This window comes from Anomaloglossus baeobatrachus, chromosome 4, assembly GCF_048569485.1.
Source record: "Anomaloglossus baeobatrachus isolate aAnoBae1 chromosome 4, aAnoBae1.hap1, whole genome shotgun sequence".
Taxonomy (NCBI): Eukaryota; Metazoa; Chordata; class Amphibia; order Anura; family Aromobatidae; genus Anomaloglossus; species Anomaloglossus baeobatrachus.
Genome location: NC_134356.1, coordinates 229,753,979 through 229,770,610, shown reverse-complemented (window position 1 = coordinate 229,770,610; position 16,632 = coordinate 229,753,979). Strand labels below are relative to the sequence as shown.

At 46.0% G+C, this 16,632-nt stretch overlaps 1 protein-coding gene across 1 annotated transcript in view; it reads right to left on the bottom strand.

Annotated features, from left to right (window-relative positions):
- Positions 1 to 16,632, bottom strand: part of STAB2 (stabilin 2) — a 273,355-nt gene that overhangs the window by 40,406 nt on the left and 216,317 nt on the right. The window contains exons 50-56 of the mRNA XM_075344716.1: positions 16,265 to 16,324; positions 14,832 to 15,008; positions 14,182 to 14,274; positions 10,163 to 10,309; positions 9,844 to 9,900; positions 6,657 to 6,783; positions 6,297 to 6,446 (exon numbers count right to left, since the gene is read on the bottom strand). Of these exons, the coding sequence (XP_075200831.1) occupies positions 6,297 to 6,446; positions 6,657 to 6,783; positions 9,844 to 9,900; positions 10,163 to 10,309; positions 14,182 to 14,274; positions 14,832 to 15,008; positions 16,265 to 16,324 (811 nt within the window). The remainder of the gene's footprint in view (positions 1 to 6,296; positions 6,447 to 6,656; positions 6,784 to 9,843; positions 9,901 to 10,162; positions 10,310 to 14,181; positions 14,275 to 14,831; positions 15,009 to 16,264; positions 16,325 to 16,632) is intronic.

The window sequence follows — 16,632 nt, the reverse complement described above, 5'->3', positions numbered from 1 at the left end:
AACCCATTTTCCTACCTAGATTGCAGGAAGGAAGGAAACATAGACGATGCAACCGGCCAGGGAGAAACACCCTGCGCCGAGCACCGAGATAAGAACATCTTCCACGTCCTGTGGTCAATCTTGGCGGACGTTGGTATGCTAGCCTGTCTCATGGTGGCAACCACGTCCTGAGGTAATCCTGACGACACTAGGTTCCAGGACTCAATGCCACACCATCCGGTTGAGGGCCGTAGAATTCAAATGGAAGAATGGCCCTTGAGACAGCCAGTCTGATTGGTCTGGTAGTGCCCCCGGTTAGCCTACCGTGAGGCACCACAGAACCGAGTACCACAACATCCTCGGCCAATTTGTAGCGACGAGGATGGCGCGGCCGCAGTCGGTGTTGATCTAGCGCAGTACTCTGGGCAACAATGCCAGAGGTGGCACCTAAGGTAGCTGGAACTGCGACCAATGCTGAACTAAGGCGTTTGCCGCCAGAGCTCGATGATTGTGAAACCGTGCCATGAAGCTGGCACATTGTTGTTGTGCCGTGACACCATTGGATCGACGTCCGGCCTCTGTCAGCGGCGCCAGATCTCCTGAAACCCGTCCGGGTGAGGAGACCATACTCTGTCGGCCACACCTCAGCGACTTAGGAAGTCAGCTTCCTAGTTTCCACACTTGGGATGTGAATTGTGGATATGGTGGATGCCGTGTCTTCCACCCACATCAGAACCTGCCGGACTTCCTGGAAGGCTTGCCGGTTGCGCGTTCTTCCTTGGTGGTTGATGTATGCCACCGCTGTGGAGCTGTCCGACTGAAGTCGGATATGCTTGCTTTCCAGCCGCTGTTGGAAGGATTGTAGGGCAAGATACACTGCTCTGTGTTCAAGAACATTGATCTGAAGAGTGGACTCTTGCTGAGTCCACGTACCCTGAGCGCTGTAGTGGAGAAAAACTGCTCCCCACCCTGATAGACTCGCGTCTGTCGTAACTATCGCCCAGGACGGGGATAGGAAGGACCTTCTTTTTGACCAAGAGGTGAGAAGAAGCCACCACCGTAGAGATTCCTTGGCCGCCTGAGAAAGAACGACGACTCTGTTGAGGGACGTCGACTCCTCGTCCCATTGGCGGAGAATGTCCCATTGTAGTGGACGCAGTAAAACTGCGCGAAAGGAACTGCCTCCATTGCTACCATCTTACGTAGGAAGTGCATGAGGCGTCTCAATGTGTGCGACTGGTTCTTAAAGAAGAGCTTGCAGCCCGTAGTGAATGCTGTTTGTCTAGCGGCAGCTTCACTATCGCTGAGAGAGTAAGAAACTCTATGCCTAGATATGTTATCGATAGGGTCGGGGTCGGATCTGACTTTAAAAAGTTGATGATCCACCCAAAACTCTAGAGAGTCTCCAGCGCAACGTTCGGGCAGTGTTGGCATGTTTCCTAAGAGAGTGCCTTGACAAGTAGATCGTCTAAATACGGGACCACAGAGTGACCCTGAGAGTGCAGGACTGTGACTACTGCTGCCCTGACCTTGGCGAAGACCAGTTGGACTGTCGCTAGCCGGAAGGTAGAGCTACGAACAGAGGGTGTTCGTCTCCTATAACGAAGCGTAGAAACGCTAGTGCTCTGGATCAATCGGCACGTGTGGATAAGCATCCTTGATGCCTAATGATGCTAGGAAATATCCTTGGGACCTTGAGGCGATGACATGGCGGAGGATTCCATCCGGAACCGCCTGGTGTCCACGAGCTTGCTGAGCATTTTTAGATCCAGAACGGGACGGAACGGCCCGTTGTTATAGGTACCGCAAAGAATTTGGGGTAAAAACCGTGACCTTGTTCCTGAAGAGGAACGGGGGTCATCACTCTTTCTGCCTATAGAGTGCACCCTGTTTGCAGAAGAGCAGCGGCCCGGCCGGGAGGTGGAGAAATTCTGAAGAATCGAGTTGGAGGACGAGAAGTGAGCTCTATCCTGTACCCGTGAGACAGAAAGTCTCACACTCAATGGTCATTGACCTATGGCAGCTAAATATCGCCAAGGCGGGAGAGCCTGCTACCGACCGAGGCCGCAAGTCATGAGGAAGCCGCCTTGGAAGCGGGTTTTCAGACTGTCGCTTTTTTGGGCGAGACTGAGCCCGCTAAGAATCTTAGCTCCTCTGATCCTTTTGAGTCCACATTGGACGAGGAAAAATGGGACCTGCCCGAGCCTCGAAAAGGCCGAAAACCCCGACTGCCTCTTGCTCTGTTGGGGTTTGTTGTGTCCGGGCTGAGGAAAGGATGAATCCTTACCCCTGGACTGTTTGATGGTTACATCCAACGCTCACCAAACAGTCGGTCAGCAGAAAAAAGGCAACTGGTTAGGCAACCCTTTTTTTTTTTTTTTTGGAAGCAGAATCTGCCTTCCATTCACTTAACGAGCAGACCAGGCTCTGCTTAAAAACACGGAGTAGCGGAGGCTACCGCCGCACGGTTCGCAGAGTCCAGGACAGCCTGAATCGCGTAAGAAACAAATGCAGACATTTGAGAGGTTAAGGATGCCACCTGCGGCACAGATGTACGTGTAACCGTGTCAATCTGTGTAAGACAAGCTGAAATAGCTTGGAGTGCCCCAAGGGAGAGAATGCCGGAGCCAACGGTGCGCCGACAGCCTCATAGATGGCTTTCGACCAGAGATCCATCTGTCTGTCAGTGGCATCTTTGAGTGCAGTTCCATCTCCCACTGCAACTATGGATCTAGCTACAAGCCTGGAGATTGGAGGATGCCGCTCGGGACATTGGGTCCAGTCCTTGACCAAGTCAGGGGACAGGGATAACGTGTATCCTAAGCCGTTTGGAGAAGCGCATATCTGGATAAGCGTGGTGTTCCTGGACTGCCTCTCTGAAGGCAGAGTGGTCCAGAAAAATACGTGAAGCTGACTCCTCCACTGGAGGAGCTGTGAGAAATAACCCACATTCTATAGATGGACGCTATAAGATTATTTACTATGGCGTCACAATCAGGTGTATCCAGATTGAGAGCGGTCTCAGGATCAGAATCCTGAGCCGCTACTTCCGCCTCATTACACAGCGAGTCCTTCTGTTAGGACCCTGATGAAACCGAGGGCCGCTCATAGTGAGCCCGCTTAGGCTGTCTGGGACTGACGTCTGTGCAGAGCCGTGACTCTGGGATGCGTGTGACATTCCCGGAGCTGTTAGTTATTCACACTGAGGGGGGCCATGGATCAATGATTCAACAGTGCCCATATTGTGAGAGACATGTCCGGACTGCTAGGCTTCTAGTATCATAGCCATAGTCTCAGAAAAACTGTCAGTAAATACTGCAGACACCGTCCTCATCCCCTGGCCATTAGTGCATACAATGGGAGTCTATGTACCTGCCGGCCGTATAGCCGTACATGCTGTACCAGCTGTATAGAAAAACATGTGGTTCTGCACCTTTGTTTTACACAGAGAATATGCTGATAACTCCTCCGCATAATCCAGGAGGGTATATACAACGTGCGACCAAACAGTGCAATGTATATAGTACAAGCATATCTATAAGTGCACTTCTGCACTAGTGGGGTTAGCACCACAGGTGCTGCTTAACGCCTGTTACAGCGATTGTGTGACTATCAGAATGCCAGGGTCTTCCACACTTGTCTCTGTATCGTACAGAAACTGACACTAATGGCTGCCGGTGTCCTTGTAGAGAAGGAAGCCGTGGGCGTGCCTGAGAAAGTGCGGGAATCCGGATTCACAGTGCACACAGTGAGAGGGGTGGAGTATGCAAAACATACTCCAGCTCTCAGCTCTGCTCTATGCAACGTCACGCCCCTACCCTGACTGTCAGGGCTGTGGGCGGTAACGAAGGGAGCTAGGCCCAGAAGCCGGGGACTCGAGTTATCAGCGCGGCCGCCGTAAAAGCGCGGGCCGCGCTGAAGTCCCCGGCGCACCACAAGTGCCAGCCGCGCCGCTGCCAGCGGCCGGCGCGACCGATTCCTGGAAGTGGCCAGCGTCCCGCCCCTCTCCTGACTGGCAGGTCTGGGGGCGGGAACGAACGGAAGCAGGCCGCAAAAGCCGGGGACTCTAGTTCTCAGCGCGGCCGCCGTAAAAGCGCAGGCCGCGCTGAAGTCCCCGGCGCACTACAAGTGCCAGCCGCGCCGCAGTCCCAGCGGCCGGCGCGACCAATTCCCATAAGTGAGCCTGCTTCAGCAAAGCTGAATGAGGCCATGGCACAGGCGCCGCAGCGCTGATGTCCCCCGGCGCACTACAACACCCAGCATGCTGCGGTGTGAGCGCCAAATGTACGGGGACACAGAGTACCTTGAGGAAGCAGGGCCATGTCCCTGATGTACTCCGCTCCATCCAGCATCTTCTCCAGGGGCTGTAGATGGAGCACGGTCTCAGTGCCTGGAGACCGGTAAATCCCACTTCACCCAGAGCCCTGTAAAAAGGGATGGGGAAGGAATCAGCATGTGGGCTCCTGCCGCCGTACCCGCAATGGGTACCTCAACCTTACAAACACCTCCGACATACAGTGGGGTGAGAAGGGAGCATGCTGGGGACACTATATGTGTCCTCTTTTCTTCCATCCGACATAGTCAGCAGCTGCTGCTGACTAAAAAGTGGAGCTATGCGTGGATGTGTTGCCTCCTTCGCACAAAGCACAAAACTGGTGAGCCAGTGATCCCACTGGGGGTGTATAGCCAGAAGGGGAGGGGCCTTACACTTTTAAGTGTAATACTTTGTGTGGCCTCCAGAGGCAATAGCTATACACCCAATTGTCTGGGTCTCCCAATGGAGCGACAAAGAAATAAAATGTTTTTGTGACGCCACTTGCGATATGCGGCTATATGGGGAAAGCCGCTGCTGCAAAGTCTCTCACTGCTGGGGCTGGTGATATTGAGCAGCTTGGATGTTATGGCCCTCCGCAAGTAGAGCTAGGCCACAGGGGAGGATGATGGTGGTGGTAGTATGGTGAAACTTGGTGATGCAGAGGTGCAGGAAGAATTCAGACAACACAGGGGCTGTGTTTTAACTTGTTCTTTACTCACTGGTTCCGTGAAGCTGCAACTTGGCTTGTGCTGGTTTCTACCAATCTGGGCCTCAGGAAATCCGGTATTCCCTTGATCCCAGTGCCAATGCCTGGTGAGCTTTACTTGCATTCACCCATCTACAGTTGGTGTTTCCCCGTGTCCTGAAGTGTTCTGGTGTCCCCATCTGCTGTCACAGTCCTGGCCCATATGGCAGGCAGCTTGAACCTCTCTTGGGTTGGACCTCTGTCCCAGTTCCCAGGTTCCCTCTTTGCTGCTGTGCCCCGGACACTAAAGTTGGTGACGAACCCTGATGATTCCCTCACCGGGCAGATTTATCAGGTGAGCTTGAAGCGTCTTCCTAAACTAGGGCTCTGCACCCTGCCGGTGCCTGGTCCCGGGAGTACTCACACCGCACTCTCCCTGGCGATCGTACTCCTTTAGCCCTACAAGTCACTGCCCACTCTCTGTCTGAATGTCAACTTTGGACTGACTTCCGACTGACCGTCCAGCTGACTGAATGTTTGACAAGAAGTCTGTCTACTGTCAACTGCCTTGACTAGCTACTCCTTCTCCCAGGTTTCTGACAAGCGAATTGGATACGTCTCGGCCAATAGGAGGCCATCCATCAGATCTGTCTCTACCCTGTTACCCAGTCTTGGAAAAGGGCATGGATGTCTGTGTTTGAATGGTATTTATCGACACTGGTCTTCTAGGAACTCCGGGTTAGCACTGCACCTGTTACTGGATGCAATACCCTGTGGCACCTGATGCCTCAGGGGCACCACACAGAGAGTTAATAGGGCGTGTCAAGGCTGGTTTTCGAGCAGTCAGAGAGACGGGTGGGAATCACTACACACATATCTCTACCCTGGGGTGTGGTACTTCAGGTAAAATGGAACGAGTAGTCTCATTCAGGTGTCTGTGTGTGGAGGTGTGCAGACCTCCTGCGGTGTTGCTCTTGCTGAAAGAGCTGGACATTATCTTGAGCAGGTGGATCACGCAGCTGTATATGGACTTTTTAGTTTCTGTTGTATCTTTGTGCCAGAAAGAGGTTGTTTTGAGTTTATTCTGCTGTGTGGTTTATGAAGACTGAATAAAATAACTGGGCTTTCAAATGGAAATGGTTCCTGTGTCTACATCAACATGGGTCTGAATGTTACATTAGTCACAGATGGAGGGTGGATCCTAAGAATGATTTTACTGGCTGTGCCTAAATGTATTGCCTACAATTCATGTGTGAGAGATCTACAGAATATTAACCACAATAACAACCTTTATGACAAACATCTTATTGTACGTACATTTGCAGTTTGATCCATATCTTCCTGGCATACAGGACTCACAAGCCGTTCCATTAAATGCTGCTGTGCATGTGCACTGTCCAGTGCCAGAATAGCCCTGGTTACACACTCCATTATTGTTACAAGGCGTTTCAGGACCCCCAGGACAGGCTGAAAAGACATGGAGTTAAAGCTGGAAAAATGTGCACATTCGTATGACCATGCATAATGCACCATAACCAGATCAGGGTGTAATTACTTCTAGGTTTTAGGCAGTAGCTGCTGTAATTACAACATTTAGGGAAATTTTAATATATCCTTTAAATTGATAGCAAGGAAACAAAAGAGTGATAGTCAGTGTTTAAACATTACAATACTGACCTTGGCAATCTCTCCCAAAGTAGCCTTTGCAGCACGTGGACATCCAGAGGACCATGGTGCACTCTTGGCGACAGCCGTCTATAAGTCTTTTGGGGCTAATTTCATACTGACACCTTGTTTTTTGGCCCTGGGTAAATAATTGAATTTTATATTGTGTGTGGCATTTGCCAACCTATACTGTTTATTAATTTATTTCTTAATAATATGTAGAAACTGTCAATTAATTTGCAACAAAATATGATATTAAAGAGCAATATAGATTTATAAAGTTTAACTGATCCAGTATTTTAACCTGATGACTATAAGGGTATGTGCACACCTTAAGAGTTTGGAGCAGAAATTTCTGCACAATTTCTCCATTTCTTGGCAGGAAAAAGGCAAAGGCAAAATGTCCATTTTTACCATGTCCTTGAGGTGTTTTTGATCCATTTTTTAAATGCATTTTTGGAGTAGATTTTTCCCACTCATTAGTATGTGTGAAATCTGCACCAAAACTGCAAAGAAGAAATAAGCAATGTGTGGATGAGACTTCAGGATTCTCAATCACTTTGCTGGCATCAGGAAATTGTGACAAACCCACGCAGAAAAAACTGCAATAAATCTGCAATGTGTGCACAGGCCCTTAAATTAGTATATTAAATCGTTTGCAACTGCTGACCATCAACGTGTTGTATATGTGCCGCCCCCGTGCCAGCAGCCGGGCTGCTCGGATCCGGATCCGCGGTGGCTCGAGGGGTCTCCGGACTCGGGGGTCGTGTGGCCACTCAATGGAAGGGGGGCTATGTACAGGGGATTAGAAAGTTCGTGACGCCACCCACGGTGTGTGGTAATGTGAGGGGACCACCGCTGTTATTGGGGAGCCTGGTGACGATGATGTGGCTGCCAGATGTTGGGGGTTTGTGTCCTGGGGCCTGTTGGATGTGGGGTGCTTGGGTGCCGTAGGGAGTAGGAACAGGGGTTTTCAGTGTACTCACTCAGTCCAGGAATAACAACAACGACAGCTTGTAAACCAGAATTCTGAGCACCACTGCAGCTTGTAGGGAGCACGCTTGGGTCCGTGCCCTTGGTGTTACTGTTAGCCTGCGGCCCTGTCCTTGGCACCGTTGTCTCTGTTGGACCCTTAAGCTGGCTGCCCTCCTCGGCTGTCAGTGCCCCCTGACACTTTCCCCTGCGACCAGGGTTCCAGCTCCTAGCAGGCCCATACCAACGTCTGCCACCTAGTACTCAGGAGCTCTGCTCCGTGACCTCTCCTCACGAGGGTCACTACTCCACAACCTCCACTCTCAACTCTCCAAGCTCAACTCCCCAGCTCAACTGTCACTTTCCTCACTTTCCCCTCACCAACCCCCATGTGGGCGGCCCTATTCCCTTCAGGCCCCCAATGGTGTGTCTGGTGGGTAAAGTGTGAAGTGTTCCTAGGATTTTGATTGGCTAAGCTGTTAGCAACACCAAAGGACCAGGACCCGTAACCAAGGAGGGTGGATACTGTGCAGAAGGGCAGATTGCACAATACCCTGTGACGACCTGACAGGCCAGGGCATCACATATACAGAGACATTACAAATAAAGGGGTTATCTTTAGTCTTCAGAAGTGTCCTGTTCCTCTGCCACCTGACTTTCTAAGTGCGCTCCTGACAGTTCGACCAGCTGCATGAGTGCGTCCCTGGTCTGAACTGTGTACTCCAATGCTACAAGTGAAGTCAGCTTTGCCGCTACAGGATCAGAGGAGTGAATGCGCACTGTGGCTGCCTAGATTCAGTTATCTGGCCAGCTTCAGAACTTACAAGCTCAAACGAAAGTGCCTAGGAGACTGGCCACCTCTGGTAGACTACAGCTGTGGTTGGTGACCTAGAGATCGAGCGGTAAACTATAAAATTAAGTTTTTTCAGCTGAGTGTGCATCTTCGGATACACATTCCACTTAATGTATTGGTGTGCATAGGACCCGTGACTCACGGCACCACAATTGCTATATGGTTCACTGGCCAATCAAACGCAACCAGCCAATGTCGACGTGCCCTTCACTGGTACTGAGTGACGTCACTGCCATACGCCACCCACCAACGTGCACCCGCTAAGAAGAGGACACTGCACTATGTGGGAGCAAGGGCAGGGGAGAAAAATTGTTTATTTTTAACGTGTTGGAGAAGAGAATTGGGGACATTTTTATAAGATGGGGACATTATTAAGATGGAGGTCAGGAATGGGGAACAATATAAGGTAGAGAATGGTGAACATTGTTATAGGATGGGCACATAATTACAGATGGAGACCAAGATGGAGGACATAATTATAGAATGGAGGTCAGCATGAAGGACAATATAACAGGAAGGGCCCTGGATGGGGGATATTTTGACAGTATGATGTTCAGGATGGGGGACATTATTACAAGACAGGGGACATTATTACAGGATGGAAGCTAGGATGAGGGACATTATTACAGTGAGGGTTTATGAAGGAGAACATTATTATAGGCAGGACCTGGGATGGGGGACACTATAAGTTGGAGGTCAGAATGAGGAACATTGTTATAGGATGGGTACATAATTACATATAGAGGCCATGATGGGGGGACATAATTATAGAATGGAGGTCAGGATGAAGGACTATATAACAAGAAGGGCCCTGGATTGCGGATGTTTTTTACAGGATGTTGTTCAGTATTACCATACTGAGGACATTATTACAGGATATAAGCCAGGATGAGGGACATTATTACAGTATGGGGTCTTGAAGGAGAGCATTATTACAGAAAGGACCTGGGATGGGGGATATTATTACAGGAAGGGGTCAAGAAAAGGACACTATTACTAGATGGGATACATTATTATAGGATAGAGAACATTAATAAGGGAAGACATCAGGATGAGGGACATTATTACAGAACATTATACTGGATGAGAACACCCTTTTAAATAAAGAAAAAAATAAGTGGCAACTTTTTATTTCTGCTGTTTCCAATTTCACGGTCTCTGGTTTTTGCACTTGTTCATGTTATGGACAGTCTTTGCTCTCACAATCACACACGTATACATCCAGATACATTGCTGTGGCTACCTTATAAGATGCTGTTTAGTATATTGAAAAGTGCATCCCACTCTATTTACTACATAAGGAGATCCCCACATTTAGCAAAATATTTAAAGGCTCAGAATGAATGAAAAGTGTAAGATTTATTGCATCTTTACCTTAGATTTGCTTCCAGAAGGACACTTTGGAACGTTAAAACACAGGCCACAGTCTCCCTGTTGGAAAGAAATAATAAGTCTCATGCGTTAATGCATCTACAGCCCAGTTATCTTTACTACTCTACAGTGTAAAAAAAATACATAGTGAACATGAAATTTCTATTAAGCCCATCCACTGTGCTTGCAATGTAAAATGCTGCGTAAAACTCACTCTAGGCACATACCCTTAATAACATACCTGATGAAAAAACTTCAGCATAACACAATAAAAACAAAATCTATTCTGCTTATCAATGCCACGAAACAAACCAAAACTTACCGTCAAGTCAAAGGTCACCAAACCGTCACATCGACCCCCCAAAGTAGATGGTGCCAGAAGGCAGTCAATGCCGTATGCTATTCCTCCATTAAAAGTAAGCTGCCGCTGTATAATCCTGCACTGTCTGTTGTCCAGAAGAATGTCTCCCTAGAAATTAAAAGTCATTACAGTGTAAAGTTCTTAATGATGATAAGAGGATGATGTGCTCTCAAAAGTACTACACAACAAACATATATGTAACAATACGATCAGTGTTTGCAGCGTTTTGGACGCAGCATGCTTCACCTGCTTCCAAAATGCTGTTATATACAGTACAAACATAGTGGACGGGATTTCTTGAACTCCCCTGCCCACTGTGCTTGTTTTTTCCAAAGCAAACACTGACCTGCGGTCCAGCTTTCCAAGCCGCAGCATGTCACTTGTTTTCTGCGGTTTCGCCTGCATCCTCCGTAGGGAGAACACAAGCGAGAGACCGCAGCACACTCAACTATGATCGTGGGTACAAGTAGCTGCGTTCTCCTGCGGAGGAGACTCGTGGCCCCGCAGGTCAGGACCCGCTGCGTCCAGGACACAGTGAGTGCTCACCGTGGGCACATACCCTAGTAATGAAGATTTATTAACCACATGCCCCCATCCCTGACCAGATTTACTTTATTTTTTTTGTACATGAGGTTTAAAAAGCTGTTCTTTTTTTTTTGTCTGCATATATTAACCATTTTTGCATCTTTCTTTCATAATACATGGGACTTAGATTTCATGTTATTTGTATATTCTCTTCTTTTTTTGACAATATCTGGTGATATCGAAGTAAAAGTAAGGAAATATGGATCTGTTTTTAATTTATTTTATTTTTACCACAAAGGATCTCTATTATACTGTTTGTGCTTCCGCTCTTTCAGATGATACTAGAAGCGTTCTAAGGTCTCCTTCAATTTGCTCTCTTTGGCAGAAAAGTCTGGTTCTGTAGGGAATTTTTTGGTCAGTTCAATGTGATCTTTGAGTTTCTCGTTTAGTTGTGCGAGGGTAATTCTTTCCTCCTCTAGCATAAGCTGCATAAGACGCAGCAAAATATTTGCTGCTTCGTTATCCCAACTACTCATAAAGTTCGAGCTTCTATATCTTGGACCAACCTGAAGATTATTCCTGAGACCATGAGGGACAATGCCCACCTTGATGTAACTCTCTAAGGACTGTACCTCCCACCACGGCACTATCTGGTCTTTGTAAATTTAGATTAATTCCCTGAATGCTGAAAAAGGTTTTATGAGGCGCACACTACAGTATATGTGCTTCAGTGGGGGTTTGATGCTTTATGACAATATAGCTCCACCCCCAGTTACAGCGACGCTCTCATGTGGACCCTCAGCACGCATGCGCCAGGTGGAATGCACATTGTGTGCATTCCATGTGAAAGTGGCCGGAAGTTACACTTTGTACTTGTCTTCATGGGTGCCGTCACTGGATGGGACAGGTGGAACGCAGGCTGTGCGCTCCGGAGGGAGAGCAGGACTGAAGACACCTGGGAGTGATGTGTATTATTGCCTCCAGGTGAGTGAACTACCAATGATTGCAGTGTGGTCAGTTTGATTAACGCAATGTGGTAGCTGTGGCAGAACAGAAAAGACCCCTCCTTGATATGTCCCCTGAAGAGTCCTCTTGAACGAAACACGTTGGGACGGAGGGTCATTGTAGTGGCTCAGCCTAGTATAACCAGTTGTGGACCGTCCTTGTAAGGACGGGACCTGATGGGTGACAGTAAGGATTTTAGTTTCATTTCTCCCAGGGCTTAATAGTGTCAGTCTAATGATGGATGTCTGAGGACCCTGCCCAAAGGAGATTATCCGTGTACCCTGGCTCCAATGGATTTGGTGAGACCAATCCATTTATTCTAAAAAAGGAATTATACACTTAGATATGACCAGAGTTGCCACTATATTGACCACTGTCACTGGAATTTATTATTTAAGTAGATTGTTTTTTCTTTTTTTTTTATATTGGATAACCATTGCTTATCCTTGGAGACGGAATTAACACATTTTTTTGTTTACTGTTTTGATTGTTTATTGTGTTTTTTTTCTTGAGGGAATATTTAAATGTATTTAATGTCTGGTGCCTTCTTGGTGTTTGTACAATTGTGTACCAAGGCATTATCTTAGGTTATTTTGTCTTTGTCTATTTAAGCAAGAAAACCTATTGTTTTCCCAGGAGTTTTGTGGTATATTTATGTGTCTTAAGGGATGTTAAATTTTAGTAATTTGCTTTATTCCTTCACTTTTCCACAACAATTATTTTTATATATTTGATACTTTTTTTACGGACGTGGGGCTAGTAACAGCGATTTGAAATGGCACCTTTCTTTGTTATTTATGTTTTTTTGCAATTTATATATTTATTCATATATATTTTTTTTATTATTTCACATAGTGTGCCCCCTATAAGATCCTAAAAGACTTCAGCTAATAGAAAAGCCCTAGTTTCCTAGTTGCTTTGTTTTATGCTGCATGTACATTAATCAGAAAGGCAGAGATGGTAATAAACTGTCTGTGCCTTCCTTATGGGGAGTACAGCTGTGTCTCGTAGCCGGATATCCACTCCTACAGCTGTACAATCATGTATAGATGGTTTACTACATAGTGACATTTTAGCACGTCACTGAAGAGTGAAAGGTGACCGCCCAACCTTCATTGTCTATGGGTGAAAATAGTTAATAAGATATAAATAATCAAAATGTTTTTTGATGTACACTGTTAGGCCAGTTTCACATTAGCGGTGTTCTGCCGCACTGCCGGATCCGGCACAAATGCGGTACAGTTCAATACAGTTCACAGGCATTGCAGCAAGCTCCGGTCACATGCTGTCACATGCTCCGGTCACATGACCGAATGTGACTGGAGCTTGCCGCGATGCCTGTGAACTGCATTGAACTGTACTGAATTTGTGCCGTATCCGGCAGTGCGACAGAATACTGCTAATGTGAAACCAGCCTTATTCCTGCAATTACAAATTCACATTGACCACTGTAAAGCCATCTACGATGTGTGACTCAGGGGTACTTCTCACATAGCGAGATCGCTAGCGAGATCGCTGCTGAGTCACGGTTTTTGTGAAGCACGATCTCGCTGTGCGTGACACTGTGCAGCGATCTGGCCCCTGCTGTGAAATCGCTGATCGTTACACACTGCTCTGGTTCATTTTTTGGACGTTGCTCTCCCGCTGTGAAGCACACATCGCTGTGTTTGACAGCGAGAGAGCAACGATCTGAATGTGCAGGGAGCAGGGAGCCGGCTTCTGACAGCCTGCAGTAAGCTGTAACCAAGGTAAATATCGGGTAACCAAGCGAAGGGCTTTGCCTGGTTACCTGATATTTACCTTGGTTACTAGCGTACGCCGCTCTCAGGCTGCCAGTGCCGGCTCCCTGCCCCCTGCACACGTAGCTGGAGTACACATCAGGTAAATAAGCAAAGCGGTTTCCTTATTAACCCAAAGTGTACTCTGGCTAGAAGTGCAGGAAGCCAGCTCTAAGCAGTGTGCGCTGGTAACCAAGGTAAATATCGGGTAACCAAGCGAAGTGCTTTGCTTGGTTACCCGATATTTACCTTAGTTACCAAGCGCAGCTGGTGGCTGGGGGCTGGTCGCTGGTGTTATCTGCCTGATTGACAGCTCACCAGCGACCATGTAGCGATGCACCAGTGATCCTGACCAGGTCAGATCGCTGGTGGGATCGCTGGAGCGTCGCTAAAGTGTGACGGTACCCTCAATGTGTTAGTAAGGATTATGTGGGCCTCAAGTTGTATCTGCAGCCCCAGTCTTGGTAGTAACAATCCCTCTTAGAATACCGTAGTTCACCTGCCAACAACTGATTACTGGTCATCCTGGTAAACTCTATGTTAGATCTTTCTATTTCTACAATTTATCTTTATTGCATTTTTAAGCATGTTATTTCCATTTACATGATGTCAATATGTAAATTTTTTAATTACATAAAAATTACATAAAAATAGAAAGTATCATCTACTTACAATAGAAGAATCCTTATCAGCACATTTTATGCTGAGATCAGAGCCTTGTAGTGTTTTTATTGATCCTCTAACCAGAAGGTCATAGGCGTCAATCTGGAAATAGAAACAATATGTCTGGAAATCAGATTAGAAACTCAGCATTGATTTTGTCTTGTAGTATCAAGGTTTGTAAAAGGAGTCTAGGGATTGTTGTTTATTATTAGATTATTGGAAAATGGCTCTTGTATCATCAGATCTCAGTCTTACCACACTGCGGAAGAATGGAAATACACTAATTTAAAGGTATGGTTTTAAGAGTAGACGGAATAGCATGATAGATGGTGTGAACCATTTCCCAGGACCTGGTCCAGCGGCCAGATCAGTAATCAATGTCACGTGGTCACACCACACCAGGCTTGTAAATCAAGAGAAGAGCCATAGATGCCGGGAGGTAAGTGACGGTTCCAGGGCTCCTATCCATCAGCCAGAGATCATTGACATTGCTATTGGAACAAGATCTGCAAATCAATTTCCACCAACTCTAGATAGCATATTACTAAGATATTTCATCACTTCATTATCGGTGGTGTTTTCTTCACTCAGGTGACTGGGTGGGTTGAATTGGGGCATCAGAAAAAGATATTTATACAACAAAATAGTATGTTTCTTACCTTGGCATCTCTAATAATGTGATACTTTAAGTATTCTGCCAATTTAGCTTTATTCTGATAATTATACAGAAAATCACTTTGCTCTTTGGGTAACATTTTTATTGCTTCGTCTGATGGCAGAAACACAGTGACCGGCTGATGTACTGGATCATCTATGAACTTCATGATATCAGCATCCTGTCAATTAGAAGTATGTCCATTAGATACTCTTAACGGGAATCTGTCAGCAGGTTTTTGCTACCTCATCTGAGAGTAGCATAATGTAGGCAAAGAGGCCCTTAGTTCAATGATGCATCACTTAGATTAGTGGCTGCAGCTGTTCTGACACAGTAAAAGGTTTTAGAGTTTACATGTACCAGAGCCCTGGGAGCTGTTCCCTCCCACACCAGGCTTTCAGTTTACATTTCCAGAGACAAAAGCTGCTAATCACAGAGAGGGCGGAGTCGGACTAGAGCTCATGCTGCTGAGACCCCCTAATGATAAAGATAACAGGTTAAGCTACCATTGCAGGTAAACAAAAAAAAGACTGTGAGATAATAGACACAGGGCTGAAGTCTTTTAACTATTGTAGCATGCTGTCTTCAGGTTACATTACAGAAATCTGCTAACAGAGTCCCTTCAGGACTGCCTGGGACATAAACATTCAGACGACATGCAACGAAAATTTTCTCATTCCTTATTCAGCTTTCTGATTGTTGAGTGAACATAAAATCTTTATCTACTTGCAAAATGAAAATATGTACCCAGTAAGTATTTTTTAGTCAATAAATTGATGAAAATTTGGAAAATTGATTTTTTTTTTTAACATAACATAAAAAAGTGACAGGTCATTTTCTATTATCGCATTCTCCTCAAGGCACCGATGACTCAATACATTGTAAATGGACTTCGAAATGTTGCTGTATACTACATTTGGTAGAGCAGCAGCTCATGCTTCAGGGCTGGGCATTGCATTTTAGTGGGATTAGGCTATATTATAATCAGTATTTTGGTACCCTGACACCCTTCTGATCCTTTGTTTCCCCAAGAGATATAAGCTGCAGCAAGAGATGATCCTTTGTTTCCCCAAGAAGTATAAGCTGCAGCAAGAGATGATCCTTTGTTTCCCCTAGAAATAAGCTGCAGCCAGAGATTACACATAACTTGATGAGATAAATAAAATATGCTTTATGATACCATATAGTTATTTATTCTGCTCAAAAGTCAACTCATCGAAAAGTATTAGCGCAGTACTCACTCATACTGCTACACCGCACGGGGTGCATATTTTTTCTTTTTCTTTCTATTTCTTTATTATAAGTTAGATTAATTATTTATTAGTACTATTTTAACCCTAAAACAGCATATTTAAAAAAAAAAACAAAAAGAGAAGATATTATTATTTTAGTACTTGTACCTCAAAAGAAAACCAATGCAAATTCCCTACAACGTACCTGCAATAACTTGAACATCGAACTGTATCCATTTGTATCTGCAATATTTTTTAAATTGTCCTGAGGGTAAAAAAAAGCCAAATTCTTAAGTTAATATTGAGTACAATGGATGGAAACATCAGTGGATATTTCAGATGCCTTTGTTTGCATTTGAGATGTATAGTTCTGGTAGACATAGCACATCTATGTTGGTCATGGTCAACCATATTGGGAAGCATGAGAATTTTCAAGTCAGAACTAGTTCATTTTTATTCAGGCCTTGAGTTGTCTAAATGAGAGTAGTCCTTTATATACCTTGTCCTCCATATTTTTCTTATCGGCTAAATTAAAGTGGCTAGGGTTGGACTGAAAGCTGTCAATTCTGGCAA